The sequence below is a fragment of the Clytia hemisphaerica genome, unplaced genomic scaffold (genome assembly GCF_902728285.1).
Source record: "Clytia hemisphaerica strain Z4C2 unplaced genomic scaffold, Clytia hemisphaerica genome assembly, whole genome shotgun sequence".
Taxonomy (NCBI): domain Eukaryota; kingdom Metazoa; phylum Cnidaria; class Hydrozoa; order Leptothecata; family Clytiidae; genus Clytia; species Clytia hemisphaerica.
In genome coordinates, this window is record NW_027103551.1 from 2145650 (window position 1) to 2162730 (window position 17081).

General features: G+C 35.1%; 2 protein-coding genes across 2 annotated transcripts; one reads left to right on the forward strand and one right to left on the reverse strand.

Moving 5' to 3' along the window:
* Positions 1 to 2893: 2893 nt before the first annotated feature.
* On the reverse strand, positions 2894 to 5917 carry LOC136800252 (uncharacterized). The gene is made up of 2 exons (XM_067056874.1): positions 5595 to 5917; positions 2894 to 4843 (listed from the first exon to the last, which is right to left on the reverse strand). The coding sequence occupies exons 1-2, from the start codon at positions 5632 to 5634 to the stop codon at positions 3885 to 3887; spliced, it is 999 nt and encodes a 332-aa protein (XP_066912975.1). The 5' UTR covers positions 5635 to 5917; the 3' UTR covers positions 2894 to 3884.
* Positions 5918 to 11456: 5539 nt separating this feature from the next.
* LOC136800108 (uncharacterized) lies at positions 11457 to 16940 on the forward strand. Its single transcript, XM_067056718.1, has one exon. The coding sequence runs from the start codon at positions 11457 to 11459 to the stop codon at positions 16938 to 16940; it is 5484 nt and encodes a 1827-aa protein (XP_066912819.1).
* Positions 16941 to 17081: the final 141 nt, after the last annotated feature.

Consider the following 17081-nt stretch of genomic DNA (forward strand, 5'->3'; position numbering starts at 1 on the left):
CTTTTAAAAGATTCGCAGTAAATCTGTCCCATCCATTATGTATAAGTTTCAATAACAAACTGTGGGGCATTTTTCAACTTACCGATGACAAAAAAATGATGAGAAAAAAGGGAAATCCACCGGGAAGTTTTGAAACCACAATCGATTTGTAAGTGCTCTAAAGTAGGTTGGAAGAGTAGAGTTTTAACTCTGAGTTTTAACATGAGACTTAAGAGTTAAGACTTCTGCGGATCCAAAAGTTCAAAAATAGTCCAATAAGGCTCAGAAAATAGCCTGGAAGTCTGCCAACCCCACCCAAATTGAAATATTCGATTAAATAAAAGAGATAGCCCAAAATTGACTTTCTCGTATACTAATGGCCAACTCTCGCCACACTGACGTATAAAGAGCATATACGACGTTCCAATTCCCTTAATTTGCAATAAGGTTTGATTCCCGTATAAGAAATATAGGTAAGGAAAGAAAAACTATATGGATTTCCTCCCCCCTCAGATCACTTCTGGTCTGTAAACTCGATATTGCAAAAGAAATATTATATTCTGAAACGGAATTTCAAATGTGATCTTTCCATTGACGACGACTGTAAACAACCTGGAAAACACAATCTGCAGCATGTTTTTGTCCAGTTAGTCGCTCCTGGAGAAACACATCTTTTTAGGTAGGGCCTTAAAAATCTATTATGAGGTCCAGTAGCGTAGCCAAGAGGGGCGTGAAATTTGTGTAGGAGAGCAGATTTTTATGACTCTGTAATTATCTATTCATGATGTTAAAAGATAATTATAATGGCGTAAAAATCTGCTCTCCAAAAAAATTTTTGCGCCCCTGTTGGCTACGCTTAACGCCACTACAAAATCGACAAAACGCCACAAATTATTGCAGACAAAAAAATAACGATGAATCTTGTGGTTATGCTAATAGTTTAAAGCTATCGTTATCAAAGACTCGCAAGCCACAATTTTCTTGTCAGATGTTGCGGAAATAAGCAAAACCCTGTACAAATTTTTAAATCCAAGTTAATAGATCTGTATAATGAGAGTTGATTCAAATTACATCAATTTTTTAAACTCCATAAAATTGCCAGAAAGTTTTCAAATCTTCCACAAATGTTTTAAACTTTTCAACCATCCAACATAATCAATATTGAAATCTCTGTATAAGTTCATTTACAACAAGAAAAAAGTTTTTTTTAAAGAGGAACAAGCAATGTTGACATCTTTTCTGTCAAAAGACTGTTAAATTGATCTGGGATTATCAAGGCAAAAATCAAAAGCTCAGTGACGTTTCTTTTCTATCAAAAGCATATTAAATTGGACTGGATGATAAAGGTAAGGTTATTATAAGAGCTTTGCAATAGGGTATTATATCACTAAATGCTTTTGGAAGAGGACAAAGCAAGATATAAACTGACAGTAACCGAGACAATAGGCTTACATGTCAAAATTGTAGAAACTTTTTATAAGAACAATATGTGTGATATTTCTAAATGATTGGATCCCTGGATTTAGCTATTGTATAGTTTTGATTTTCAACGACGTAAATTTTTCAAAAAGCTCAGAACAAAAAAGAATCGAGGAAATAAATGTTGGCCAGAAATGCTTTTTCAAGATAATTTTACCCCACCTGCCCCCAAAACTCAATGTTGAGGGTCAAATTATACAAAAGAAATATCGGGATTTCCATCAAACTTCAACATTGGCAATGAGGGCAAGGGGGAGGTGCAATTTTATCGTATAATTTAATGAGATTTTCGGCATATATTTTATTTCCATTTTATTTTACATATTACTTCCACGATTGAAAATGTTAAAATGTAGAAATACCGACAGTAACACTTGAAAAAGTCAAAATGCATTCTTAGCTCACAATACAATTAAATGAGTGCTTCGATCATATCCAAGCAGATTCTGATTGCTCTACGCTGGCACGTATTCTAATGCCTGTCATAGTTGTCTCATCTCTTTAGAACAGATAGTTTTGTGCACAGAAACGATGATGCACTTTTAGTTTATCTCTGCAATGTTCTTATGATATTCTTATAATTTTCACCTAACGATAAAGGTTATTATGGGCATACACTTAACAATTAGATAGCAATTATATACAAGATACATGATAAGGTATTGGAGGAGGGTGCTTGATTAGCTTTATTTTCTGTATGTAGAAAAAATAGCATTTCGATTACTCTTAACTATATTGAGGGATGTGTACAGGTTTTTAATCTAAAAATATACTTTATAAAAATATCCATGATGAAATTGGCTAGAAAAATTAAGAATATACTTAAGGAATACCTTTATCATGGAATTTGGAAACTGAACCTCAGGATGAAATTCTTAAAACAGCTTCCCTATAAATTGCCAATTATCGCCAACAATGCTAAAAGCTTTTACAAAGAAGCCAAATTTTAACTTGAAGTATGTATTGCATGCTGAGTTTGAGTCCTAACTTATGAAAACTGTGAGAATATTTTAACTTTTTCCCAAAAAGTTAAGAATATCCACGATGAAATGGAAAAACACCATTTTTATAAAAAAAAACACATTACACGCACAATTCTTTGCTATGGAAATGTATCAGATACATAACCAATAAGATTTGATTATTATGAGTGAAAACTCGAACCAAACGTCCACTCGGAAACCGTTCGGATATATTAAGTGTATTTCTTTCAATGTTTGGCTACTCGATTATACGGATTTTTAGCGATTCAAATAGAAAGTCTGTAAAAAGGGAATATTGGCGATAGAAGAGAACAACTACATTTTCCTTCTCAAAAAGAGATTGACAAAAAAAGTTCTAATGGGCATGTCAAAGTTGTCAGAGTCAATTGACAGGTTTAGAATTAATAAAATGATTCAATTTCTATGTAGTATATAAAACGATCTAATCACAATTGATCAAATATGAATGAAAATCAAATTACAACCGAATTTTTTTTACTCATACTAGCGTTCTCATAGTCTCTAATTCTTAAAAGCAGCAATATTTTTTGAAATATTAAAAAATTCTTGTAGCCAAAAATCTACAACCTTACTAAAAATCCTAATAAAAAGTTAATAGTTAGTTCTGTATCTATGACACTCAAATATTAGGAAATCTTCAACTTTCACCCCAACGTTGTTTCAACGTTCATCTATAAAGTTATATGGACGCTGTGAACGTTAAATAAACGTTGAAACAACGTTCTGTGCTAACTTGGGATCTCGTGAACACAACTTCTAAACAATCCGTCTCAACGACTCCTTTTACCGTGGCAGCAATGCATCTTCTCTCCATCCATCCTCCTATATCCTTGTTGTAGAAAATATACCAATTCAAAAAGTTTGTTCTCAGTGGGTGCACATCAATAATTATTGACCGTGGTATTCCTTCATGTCCTTCATAGTGTCGTTCACATGACTAAAGGTTCAATCTCAAAATTAGTAGCTTACAAAAGCTATATAGTTTTACTGTAGTGGTCATCTTTGAGATTGAGATTGCCCTTTTTTCATGTACAGGAACATTCAATGTTTTCATATGACAAAAAGACCAATCCCAAAGGCAGAACAGAATCGCAATCTTCCAAGACACTTATTTTGAGATTGAACCTTTAGCACATGACTAATAGACAGTTGGACTTCTTTGCTACGTTGTTCAACTTCCACCTAACGTTTATAACGGCTCATGTTTCACGATATGATCACTTTCCGCGCTTCCTTTATTTAAAGTATTCAGTAATTTCTTAGGTCCGATTTGGACCCCCTTCTCACAGGGGAAGGATTTTTTTCAGCCAGTGAGTCTGTGAGAATGGGGTGTAATTTTGCATAACGTTCTGGCACAATCACTATCTGGGTCCCCTCTTTCACCATTTCGATTACTATCTAACTCCCTATTTTTGCACCAGTTTAATCACTTTCTGGATCCCCTTTTGCGGCGATATCATCAGGGTCCTCAAAATATTTGCAGCAATGAGGAAGAACAATCGAATGTCGGTTGAACCTGCAACAAGGTGGCGGTATAATATGTAGGTTGTATGTGAAAAAGGGCGCCACGAGTGAATCTCGACAACACAAGGGTAGCCATTTCATTGTGGGTTGAAAATATGATATCTGGTGACTCTTATTCTTTCTTTGCTTATGGGTTAGTTTCTTTTTGTTATAATTTGGTTTCTTATTTTGCGATTCTTGTATCATGATGTTTTTCTCTCCTTGTTGTTGTGAATTTGAAAAAGAAGTTGGTTTGCTTCGAAAGGACTTTGGGTTATGGAGCTCTTTCCAGCCTTGTTTAGGTTCAGAAGCATAGATATATGGGGAAGAAATTTGATTTCGTGTTAATGGTTTAAACAATTTGTGGATATTTTTTATACTAACAACGTCTGTTTGGTCCATTAGATTACCGAAGATAGCTGATTCGCTCTCCGGAGATTCGCTCTCTACTTTTTCTCCTGATATAGTTTGTTTTACACCTTCCATAGTTTCGTTTAAATTATTATCTCCTGTATATTCTGCTACAGTTTGATTCAACGGATTACCATTTAAATTGACGTTATCTCCACTAGAATTGTCAACGGTTTCAACACCATTATCAGTCTCGTTGATTAAACTTGAATTTGTCAAAGTGAAATTTGAGAATGCTTTGATAATGTCGTTTGTTGAATTTGTCTTGGTTTCATCTTTAGATAAAGAATTGATGGTAACGTTTTGCTCTTTAGATGAAGCTTTGCTGGCAATACTGATGTTTGCTGATGTTCCATTCAGATGTTGGATTTCGATGGGCTTTGTTTGGTTGAAGTCACCATACCATGTGCTGTTTTGACGAGTCTGAGCAACATCATCGCTGAGAGTCGAGTTTTCAGCAAAACAGCCTGGAAGAAATTCAACGTACCTACAATTATTATATTTGTAAAGATACAATTAGAACCAAAAACATCAGCTGGATGGATAAGCTTTATCATGTCAACCTAAATTAGGTAATCTTTTTAAAGTAAGCAAGCTAAATTCCACAGCCCTGGGGATAAAAATTTCTATCGAAATCACAATGGGCATAGAAAATCTATTCTTCAAAAGCTCAAAAATCCAGTGCGGATGTTTTTAGAAATTTTAAATCGATTTCAAATAGTGGTGATGAAATTTTGACCAAATTTTCCAGTGGGGAGGGGGCCCTACCAATAAGCCTGGATAGAGAGGTTGTAGTGCCCTCATTTGAAATTTAAGATACACACTTTTCTTTTATAAGAATACACTTTATAAGAGTGTCCGTGATGAAAATGGCCAAAAGATTAAAAATATGCTTAGAATAACACCATCATGGAATTTAGCAACTGAACCTAAGAATGCCATTTTTAAAGCATTTTCACCTGTAAATTGCCAATAATACTACCCTAAGGGTCAATATTCTCCAGGTGTGTATTACATGTTAAAATCAGGTTAAATTTCGATCTTAACCTAAGAATACCGTAAGAATATTATAGGATGATTTTCGCAAAAAAATTAAGAATATCCATGATGAAATGAAAAAAACACCATTCTTATAAAAAAATGTGTAGCCTAGGATCTATGTCGTCAGAGATTGAAACAATAGTTTCTTTTCAAACCAACCTCCATATGAATTTTTACCTGTTGATAAAATCAGCATCAATGCAACATGTAAGAACATCTTCTGCCATGTGTAACCAACTTTCAATTTAGACTTTCAAATGATTAATAGAAAACAATCTAAGCCATCTCAAAGGCCATATTCATAAGGTATAATCAGATTTTTCGTGGTATTTGGCATGTAGATTCCTTCTATTGTCCTGAGGGAGACCTAAAATATTTTTTGTCTAACTTTTTTTCCAAAATTTCAACGTAAGAATTGTGTAAGGATCCACTTTTTAGAAACTTCAAATTGTGATACTTCGACTTTGGTGGAAAATAGTTAGACAAAAATACTTTGATAGATTTTACTCAGGACTACGGAAGCCTTCTACAGGCAAAATATTAAAAAAAAAAACAACTCTATAAACCATCTAAATTAACCTTTTAATGTTAATATTAAGTTTTAAAAAGCTAAGAAAATTCTTATTTGAAAAAAAATTCTGTTTGTCTGTTTGTCTGTTTATTTGTTTGTTTTCGATTCAAAAATGCTGAAGAATCTTTTCTTTTGAAGAACTGATCATGCATAATAGCTGTGTTTCAGTTCAGATTTATTTTCTCAAACAACGCCTCCAGAGATTTGCTGATAAAACCAATTGTATTGACTGATTTCGAATCTTAACTAAAATTTATGAAAATATAGAGTTATAAGATTTCCTAGCTTGAGTAAAGAAACGAAAATCTTTCTGACGTCAATACACCATTTCAACCTTAGCCGCCAATTGCCGCGCGTGTATTTCCTTGTCTATCTATCTTTTGTCCAATGTCTGCAAGGAACCGAAAATGATTGTTTTTTGGAAATTTTGAAAAGGATAAGTCACTTATAATCTTAATTTCCTCGACCTCAAACCTCCAACCTGAATCGATTAATTAGCTTATGGAAAATCGCTCAGATGAAGAGAGGATGGATCTTATGACAAGGAATAAGCTCTAAAGGAAAAACTTTTTGCTAAAAATTTTACAAATCTAAAGTCTCTTAAGCCTCTTCAGTTCCGGATACACACTTTTTTTATAAGAATTCATGAATATTCTTAACTTTTTGGGGAAAATCATCCTGAAATATTCTTACGGTATTCTTTGGTTGACATCCAATATAAGCCATGCAAAATCCAGCATGTGATGCATACCTCAAGCAAAAATTTGGCATTTTAGTCGAACCTTTAAGCATTGCTGGGTAATAATTGGCAGTTTTCAGGTAAAATGCTCTAAAACTGTCATTCTTAGGTTCATTTACCAAATTCCATGATGGTGATATTTTTAGCATTTTCTTAATTTTTTGGCCAATTTCTTCATAAACATTCTTATGAAAAAAGCGTGTACTTTGAATTAGTAGCAGGGTTATTTGAAGAGATTTCCAGATCTGAGAACACTTACGGAGCAGCAATTTATTACCTTTTGAGCCTTTGATTTACACTAAAGTCTTTTTCAAAAAAAAATTGGCAGTTCACACATTTTGATACATTGCTGGAGGAGAAAAGATACAAACAAAAGTAATACCTCGTTGGAATGATCATCTTAAGTTTTCTAATTGTTTGGGGCATCGAGGACAATTTTCATTGCACATCGAACAAAGCTTATATTGTTTGATCATATAGTACTAAAGTCTGCTCCAAGAAAATTGGCAGCTCACACATTTTCATACATTGCTGGAGGAGAAAAGATGCAATCAAAAGTAATACCTCGTTGGAAAAATCATCTAAAGTAGATGATTTTAATACTACCAAATTTTATTTTTCGAAAATAAAAGATGAAAAAATGAAAATAATTTAAGTTTTGAATATATACTTTTCTGGAAACGTTTCCCATTTTTTTTACTTATTTTTTGGATCAAAAGTTACAGCCCTCGAAAATGGGTTTATTTTGCCAATTTTTAGCCCTTTTTAGCTATTTTTATAGGGCTTTATATTAATATTCAACAGCTATGTACCAAAAAGCGCGGACTGCCATCTTTTTTGAAACAGATTTTAAGAGAAATGAAATCTTTTCGGATTTTAGCCTGTTATATAACATCAAAGTATAAATGATTCAGAAATGATGGAGGCTTTTAAAAGAAGTTAACGGTTTTCTTTTAAAGACCGATAACAGTGAAACTATATTGTCTACACAAGATCACTAAAAAAGAGAAATAGTTTAGGAGGCGGGAAAAACTTGTGAATGGGTGGTTAGCCCGGGGCGGAGTAAGCAGTGACGGAGGTGTTTACAGTGTTTCAAACTCTGCCGCCACTATATTTTCTGTAAACCGCCCTGACGCCCTGATTCTACTGCGCATGGTATATTTTTCCCGCGTTTACTATCCCTCTGACCAACGACTGCCAATAGCATCGTCTAAGTTAGTCTGTACACAAACCCAATATCTACGGCTAATTTCAAAATTCTTTGCCTCGTTACGCTATGATAATCGTGAGATACACTCAGGTACAGAGTATATCCACTACGATTTATTTAATTGATAATATTTCCCGGAAAGTCATAGGGAATCGAACCACAAAAGATAACCTTTCAACCGATAGCTAATCGTTTCCTACACTCATAAAGATTTAGCCGGATTTTCATGTCATGTCAAAAATTATTCATTAATTCCAATTGAGAAAAGAAAAATCTCGTTTGTCATCATTCTTGATTGATTTAATGGTTCACAGAGACTTTGACATGAATAAGAAATGAATAGAGGCCTTGTTTGAGTGGAAACATGAATGAAACGCATAGATTTTAAAGGTTTTGTTTTTAAATAAGTCAAAGTGATATTATTTGTTTACTGATCAATTTTTTCAATTCACAAGCTTTTTCACATTGGATTGACATGGATGTGGAGCAAGATTGGTCAGTAAGAGGAAAAGAAAAACATTTTTTGCTTATATCAGCATAATATAACAATAGGTAGACACTGTGCTGATATAAAATATGTGTCTGATATGAAACGGGAGCACTTATGTAAAAATGAAACCCTTAAGGCTAGCGTTTTATCCAGAAATGTCCTGTTGATGCGGGCGAATATGATTTGACATGGTTTTTGTCTGGCATTACGATGCTTTGAACCTTCACTCTTCACTTATAACCTTCTTTTGGGATGAAAGTTAGTGTAGTTTTCCAATGGAAATAAATATCGGCTTAAAAATCTGAAAATAAGAAGTGGCTGATTATCTTTTTGTCGTCGTGGTTTAAGCAATTTAACCTATAGTATATGCTTACCTTAAGATATCTTCCCAGATGACATACAACGTTGTTTAAACGTTCATCTAACGTCCACAACGTCCATATAACGTTTAATGAACGTTAAAACAACGTCATGTGCCAGCTGGGTTAGGATAAGTATACCAACTTTGTTACATAGACTTGATCATTCAATTGAAGTTTTTCAATATTATCGATTAATGGAGCGTATTGAATAGTAGAACATCGAATTAGAAAGCGTTACCTGTATTTCTTTTGCATGCAAACCCTGACGAACAACACTTTTTTCTTAATACACGTTTTTTATAAGACCATCTAAATATTTCGAAGCCTTCGGATTTCTTAGTATTTTGAGCCTAAAATGTTCTTAACATGTTCTTCTTTTCAGCCTTTCTGAATATTTTTGTCCATTTACCTAAGAAATCGGGTGTTTTAGAGCCTCTGCAAAGCCTTAAAATGTTCTTAACTTGTTATTAATATTTCGGCCGTCAAAGCCTTATGTTCTTACATAGTTTGTTCTTATATAAAAAAGTGTGTAAGAGATTTTGTGTAAAAGTGTTTTTCTTCGACGGAGACGGTGTAGCTTCTATTTTGTCAATATCCTGACTGACTGAGAATGACGGTAAATCAGCACTTTTACCGTATTTGATCTTGTAAGTCAAAACTGAGGGTTATTCAAAATCGCTTCAGTCACTCCAGCATAAACTTGCTATTATTATAAGAGCAATGGTACAATTTTTACGGCTTTTCAAAAAGGAATACACCTTTTCGACCGTAGCCGTCAATTACCACGCGGGCATTTTTTTGTCCGTTTTACCACCCTAAAACCGTCCAGTCTTTTTTTTCGGGCCTAAAGACAATAGAAAAAAGCGTAAAAATCGGATTGGATCGAGTTTAGGGTGGTAAATTAAATAATAAAGTGGCACGCGCTTGACCGCGCGACTACGGTCGAAACGGGACGGTACAATTGCAGTAACGATGGTACAATTTTTACGGCTTTTCAAAAAGGAATCAAACCTACTCTTCTGGTATAGAAATGGGTACTAATGAAGTGATAAAGACTCATGGTAATTAGCAATTAGTACAGATACGCAATCCAATTAACAGTGTAGTTAGTACTAGTAATCGTCAGTAAATAGTTTTGAAAAAGAATCTTTTTCTAACTTTTATATTTTTGTAAACATTCGAAAACCTCCTTTTTTTCTTTTGTTTAAAAAGAAAACATTGCAGTGTAATTTTTCTTTGTTTTCAATTAAAAGAAGCTATTGTAACGTAAAATTTCTTTGTTCTTTTTTATATTGAAGAAAAAAAATGTCTTTGTTTTTTATTATATAGTTAAAAAAAGTCTCTGACACAGGACTTGGGAGAGAAAAGAATAAGGGGACAAAAGTGTCCCCCCGCCGAAAAGTGCAAAAAGTGGTAATAGTGCAATTAACGATTAATCGCACTCCTCTAAACCAATCAGATTCGAGTAATTTTGCACGGCTGACGATTACCTTAGTAATCAAACACAGAAACGCAAATTTTGTAATTACTGTAATGAGGAATGGTTTCAATATCGATATGCTGTGCATGTTTTTTATAAGAACATAAGGCTTCGATGACCAAAATATTACTCGGGTAAAGTTATGAAATGTCTTGGAATTAATTTTTTGAGACATGCATGTTATGGCATACCCGAGTAAGGGGGGGGGGGGTTCAGGGGTCCTTAAATACCGTCATACCGACAAAATTTTGCGTCAAATACCGTAATACCGTCCGTGAAGGAAGCCTAATACCGATACCGATACTATATTTATGTTTTTTTTTCGAAAATAATGAATTTTCAGTTATCAAATCTATTTTGTAGTAACAAATTAGAAACTTTACAAACAAGTCTTGTACTTTATGAGGCCCCCCAGTCAACCCTCAATTCACGTTCACGCACCAATTTTGCTTTTACATCTTTGGTTAAACGATTGTGACCTTATTGGGCTAAATTTAACCTTTTTATGGTCTCTTTTAAACAGATTGACCTATTCTTATACCAAACATTTTCGCCAATGTATAAAGTTTTTTTGCTAGTTTTGTGATCTTATTCTCGATATCGTCCACTTTTTAAGACCTCTTTTACAGCTATTTGAGCTTTTATAAAGCAATATTTTAGGTCTGCCGCGCCAAAGTTACTTGCTTGTTACGGGAAGCAAATGCTAAATTAAGCCTTTCCCCCAATAATTTCTTCCTTGCAGACCCGTAAGATGTCTTTTACATTGAGAATTAATTTAAAATCGAAGTTTGGGCCAATCATGGTCTGAGAAGCCGTAGACTTCAACACAGGCTTCATAGAGGTGGTGCTGTGGTGCAAGTAGAGGACGCGAATTCTAAAGTTTACCCCCCTATCGGAGGAGAAACTCTGTATTATATAACATCTTATTTTAAAGTTACGTCACGTTGTAGTAATAGGTCACGTGTAGTTATTTTTTATAACACGTGTTTTTCTTTTGAAACATTTTTAGTTCACGTTTAGACCCGTATCGGACGGTTGTCAATTTTTCTTGGAGATTCTTTTTATGGTCCACACGAGAAACCGGATTTAATATTTATTTGGATTTGAGTTTATGGTTTTTTGATTTTAATTTCGTGGTGAAATTGAGTTTGTGAATTCATGAATTTTGTGTTTTGATTTTTGTTATTATGGCTGTGGCTGACAAAAATCCGAAGAGATCGCGTACAGGATTAATCGTTTACCTTAACAAATTGTTCGACGACGTCGAAAGAAAGTTGGAACAGTACGATGGAAATTTGAATCATATTATTTCAGTTGAGAACTTGGCGGTTAACAAGTTCAATAAAATTATTGAGTTGTCCGAGGTCATCGCGGAGTCGATCGAAGATCCAGAGCAGCTCCAGAAAGAAATCGAGGAATCGGTGAAAAGTGAGGTAAAATTTACCGAAAAATTAACTGTTTTGAGAAACTTTATCGCATTGAAGCAGTCTGCTGTGAGTTCAGCTGTAGAATTTGCACGCGCTACCGTCGTTGAACCGTCGAAACCTAAAGAACATTTTAAAAATGTTAAGCTCCCAAAAATGGTCGTACAAGAATTTTCTGGAAATCCTGAGGAATGGATTTCATTTAATGAATCGTTTGAAGCCGTTGTTCATTCGAATAGAAACTTGTCGAACATTGAAAAGTTTCAGTATCTAAAAAGTTATTTAATCGATGAAGCCGCTGACGCTATAAAAGGACTTAGACTTTCTGCTGAAAATTATGATAAAGCGAGAGAGATGCTGGAGCAGAGATTTGGCGATACACAAGTTTTAATTTCGCATCATATGTCGCAGCTTTTAGATATACCACCTTGTGCAAATGTAGAAAACTTAAAAGAACTGCGAAAACTTCATGATTCAATCGAATTTGCTATTCGAAATCTTGAAACTTTGGGCTTAGATCAAAAGGAATATGGTCCAATGCTATCACCTATTTTGCTGAACAAGATTCCTGTAGAAATCAAACTGATCGTTTCGAGAACTTTGGAAAAGAATCAAAAATGGGACATTTCCAAAATAATGAACACTTTTTTGACAGAACTAGAAGCGAGAGAGAAAGTCAGCACCTCATATACGGAGGAGGGTGCATACGCGTGTTCTGGTGCATCCCTACATGTTAGTTCAAAGTTCGAAAACAAGCAGAGACGAGAATTTCATAGAAAGGAGGATAATCAAAAACTGATTTGTATTTTTTGTCGGAGAGGTCACAGATCTAGAGATTGTGATATTATAACGAAACCGGAAATTCGTAAAACTATTTTACAAAAGGAGAACCGTTGCTTTATTTGTATGAAAATTGGACATCGTGCTCAAAAATGTTCAAATAAAATGAAATGTTTTAATTGTAAAGGCAGACACCACGTTGCTGTTTGCACATACAAAAGTGATTCTTCTCAAAGTAATTCACCAAATGCAAACTCCTCCCATCAAAAAGAGGAGAAGAAAGAAGAGAAAGATCAACACCCTATTGTTCCAGTCACAACAAGTAACTTTGTCGATGTAAATAAAGTGAATTCGGTTCTTTTGAAAACTGCTCGAGCGGAAATCTTTACAATAGATGAAAAACATTCAAAAAACGTTAGACTTTTATTTGATGATGGTTCAATGTCCAGTTACGTAACTAAAGAATTGTGTAAAGAACTTTGTTTAAAACCAATTGCAAAACAAAAGGTTGCGATCAAAACCTTTGGTCAAAACAAAACAATCAAAGAGCTCGATGTTGTTGAATTGTGTATCAAGTCGAAAGATAATAGAGAAAGTTTATACATTGAAGCTTTCGTGAACGACATTTGTTTACCGATTGAAAATCAAGATATTTCTTTAGCAAAGGAACAGTATGAACCTTTGAACTTCGTTGATCTCGCTGATAGTAATCCACGTAATTTACCCATGACAATAGACATTCTTATCGGTTCAGCGCACTATTGGAACTTTATTGGTAACAAACAGATCAGATGCCCTGATGGTCCTACTGCTTTGGAGTCAAAACTCGGTTACGTTTTGAGTGGTCCAATCGCCTCGAATGATACATCGCCGACAACCTCGAATTTATTCGTTACTACACATGCATTGAAAGTCGCTTCAGAATTCGTTGACCCAAGACATGAGATTCGAGATCACCTACACCAAATCTATGATACCAATAATGAAATTCCATCTGACCCAGACGTTTTAAAAACTTTTGATGAAACTACGAAATTTCGTGACGGTCGTTATGAAGTTCAACTACCTTTCAAATCTGAATCAATCGATACGTTGGGAGACAACTACAACACTTGCAGAAAACGTTTGAGAAATCTAACCAAAACTTTTAAGAACAATCCTGATTTACTTCAAGAATACGCGTCAATTCTTGAAAACCAAGAGTCGTTAGGTGTTATCGAACGTATCGAACCTAATGATTACAAAGTCGGAGAAACTCATTACTTACCACACCGTGCAGTTGTTCACGAACAGAGAGAGACTACCAAAGTTCGTGTCGTTTTCGATGCCAGTTGTAAGAGTGGAAAGGATGCTCCATCATTAAACGACGTTTTAGAATCTGGTCCTTCGCTGACACCATTGCTCCAAGACGTGCTTATGCGTTTTCGTTCGTTCAATTATCTAGTCGTTGCTGACATTGAAAAAGCATTCCTGAATATCGCACTTGCTAGAGAGCATCAAGACTACGTTCGGTTCCTGTGGTTTCGAGATATTTCGAATATTAACTTTGAACATTTTGAACAAAATGACTTGATTGAATACAGAATCAAACGAGTGTTATTCGGTGTTACGTCTTCGCCGTTTTTACTCGCTGCTACGCTTATCAAACACATTTCACCGTTTCGCGAAAACGACCCAGAATTCGCTGATACTCTACTATCTTCGTTACACGTCGACGATTTAAACGCCGGTAAGAACACTGTTGCTGAAGCTTTTTCATTCTACAAGAAAGCTAAGGAATGTCTAAGCACCGGTGGTTTCAACTTACGTAAATTCAAGTCCAACTCGCCAGAACTTGAGCAATTAGTCAAAGAATCCTATCCTGATGAGGAGAAACAAGTCGCTTCTGATGATAAAGTATTGGGACTTGATTGGAACAAACAAGGTGACAAAATTGTTTTTGACATGAAAAACATTGCTGAAAACTTTGTTCGAGAAGCTACCAAACGTACTATGCTGTCATCGATCGCATCCGTTTATGATCCTCTGGGTTTGATCAACCCTCTTATCGTGAAAATGAAAACTTTGTTTCGTAAAACGTGTGAGCAAGTCGAAGAATGGGATCAACAATTGCCCGACCACCTATCTAAGGAGTGGAACCAACTTATCGACGAGCTGATTGAAGCCGGTAAAGTCATTATAGACCGGAACTATTGTGTTAACAACCCAGATGACCCGATCGAGTCAACCCAGCTACATGCCTTCAGTGACGCTTCAGAAAACTTTTATTCGACCGCAATGTATCTTCGTTTTGTCACCAAGTCAAAAAAGGTGACCACCAATTTAGTGACAGGTAGAAATCGATTTATATCTGCTAAAGCCAAAGCTTCCAAGAAGATGTCCATGCCTCGTGCAGAGTTAAACGGTATACTGTTAATGTCTGAAACTTTTAACGATGTGAAAAGAAGCTTTGAAACTGTTTATTCGTTCGACAAAATTGTATTCTGGACAGACTCTACTGTCGCGCATACTTGGGTTAAGAGTGACCACAAAACTTACACAAAGTATGTCCAGTCTCGCTTGAAGAAAATTCGAAAGGTTATTTCTAATGAGACTTTGTTTAAGCTCATTCCTTCTAAGCTTAACCCATCAGATATCAACACTCGCGGTTTAACACCTTCTGAAATGACGGATAATGAACTATTGTTTAAAGGCCCTGCCTTTTTGAATTTGAATGAATCTCTCTGGCCTAATCTTAAGGTCGGGGATAAGTTTACTGATTATGATATTGATGCTGCTATTAAAGAAGAAGAGGTTCACACGCGTTTAACAAGTGTGAGTAATTTAGTTAATGATGAAGGCCTCATGGTTGACAGTGAGTATAATGTCAATCACACCTCAGTGGGCGTGGTCGAGGGTGAGTATAGTCTCGATCACATCATACCCTCTGAGAAATTTAGTAAACTTAGTAAGCTGCTGCGTACAACAGCACTCGTGCTGATGTACATCAAGAAACTAAAGAAGAAACACAACAAAGAAGAACTGAAGAAATCAAAAATAAACAACAAAGAACTGAATAAAATTGTGAGTTCAGAGGAATTTCTGAACAGTGTAAATGATGCCAAACGTTTATGGATTCGACATGAACAAAGTAAGTTGACTACTTTGAAAAACTTTGATCAATTAAAATTGCAACTTGGGCTTCGCCAAGATGAACATTTGTTGTGGCGTTGTGAGGGGAGGTTACAGTTATCAGAACTCGAATACAACACAAAACACCCCTATCTACTACCAAAATCAAAATTTTCAGAACTCGTTGTGTATGATTCTCATCTTATGGTCAAACACAATGGAGTGAGAGACACTTTAAACTACGTCAGAAGAGAATACTGGATTACCAAGCCACGTAATTTTGTTAAAACAATCATTAAGAGATGCACCACCTGTAGAACTTTTGAGGGTAAGCCATATTCTTACCCGAAAAATGCAGGTCCATTACCCAGTGAAAGAGTCAGCAAAGATTATCCTTATTCGAAAGTCGGTATAGATTATGCCGGTCCGATCTACTGTAGGGACATTTACAGTGAGTCGAAAACCTTGCACAAAGCGTGGGTTGTATTGATTACATGTACAACGACAAGATGTTTGTATCTCGATATTGTTTCCAGTTGTCATTCAAGCGGAACTATCAACGTCTTGAACAGATTTTTCAGTTCGTACGGTTGTCCGAAAAAGGCATACTCTGATAATGGAACTAACTTCACCAGTGAAGAGCTCCAAACCTTCGCTAAATTCAAAGGTATTAGCTGGAAATTTAACATCCAAGAAGCCCCATGGTACGGTGGCATGTTTGAACGTATGGTTCGTTGTGTTAAACGTTGTTTGAAGAAAATTTTACGACGTTCGAATTTGAATTATGATCAAATGATTACTGTATTGAAAGAAATTGAAAATGTTTTGAATAATCGACCTCTTACGTTTTTGTATACTGACGATTTGAGTGAACCTCTAACTCCAAACAAGTTATTGTATGGTCGAAATATCTATACCACCAATGTTGATGATTCGAATGACGAAAATGTCGAAAATGAAAGTCTTGAAAACAAGTTTCGTCATGTTAGACAAATCTTAGAACATTTCTGGAAGAAATGGCAATTTGAGTATTTGACTGAATTGAGAGAGTACAACAAATGTACGAAAAAGGTACGTGAATTTATACCTAATGTTAATGATGTTGTTTTGGTGTACGATAAAGACAAGAAACGATTACTATGGAGAATGGGAAAAATCAACAAACTGATTCATAGCGCAGACGGTCGTATCCGTGCTGCAGAAGTAACTGTTATGAGCAACGGACGTCAGATTTTATTGAAACGTCCTATAACGAAATTATATCCAGTCGAATTTAATGAACCAAACGGAAACTATTCCAAGAAGAACGATACAGTCCTCAAATTTGTCGACGAGAAAGATATAATTGTATTTTAGGTTCTTAGTCCCTCGGGAGTGTATTATATAACATCTTATTTTAAAGTTACGTCACGTTGTAGTAATAGGTCACGTGTAGTTATTTTTTATAACACGTGTTTTTCTTTTGAAACATTTTTAGTTCACGTTTAGACCCGTATC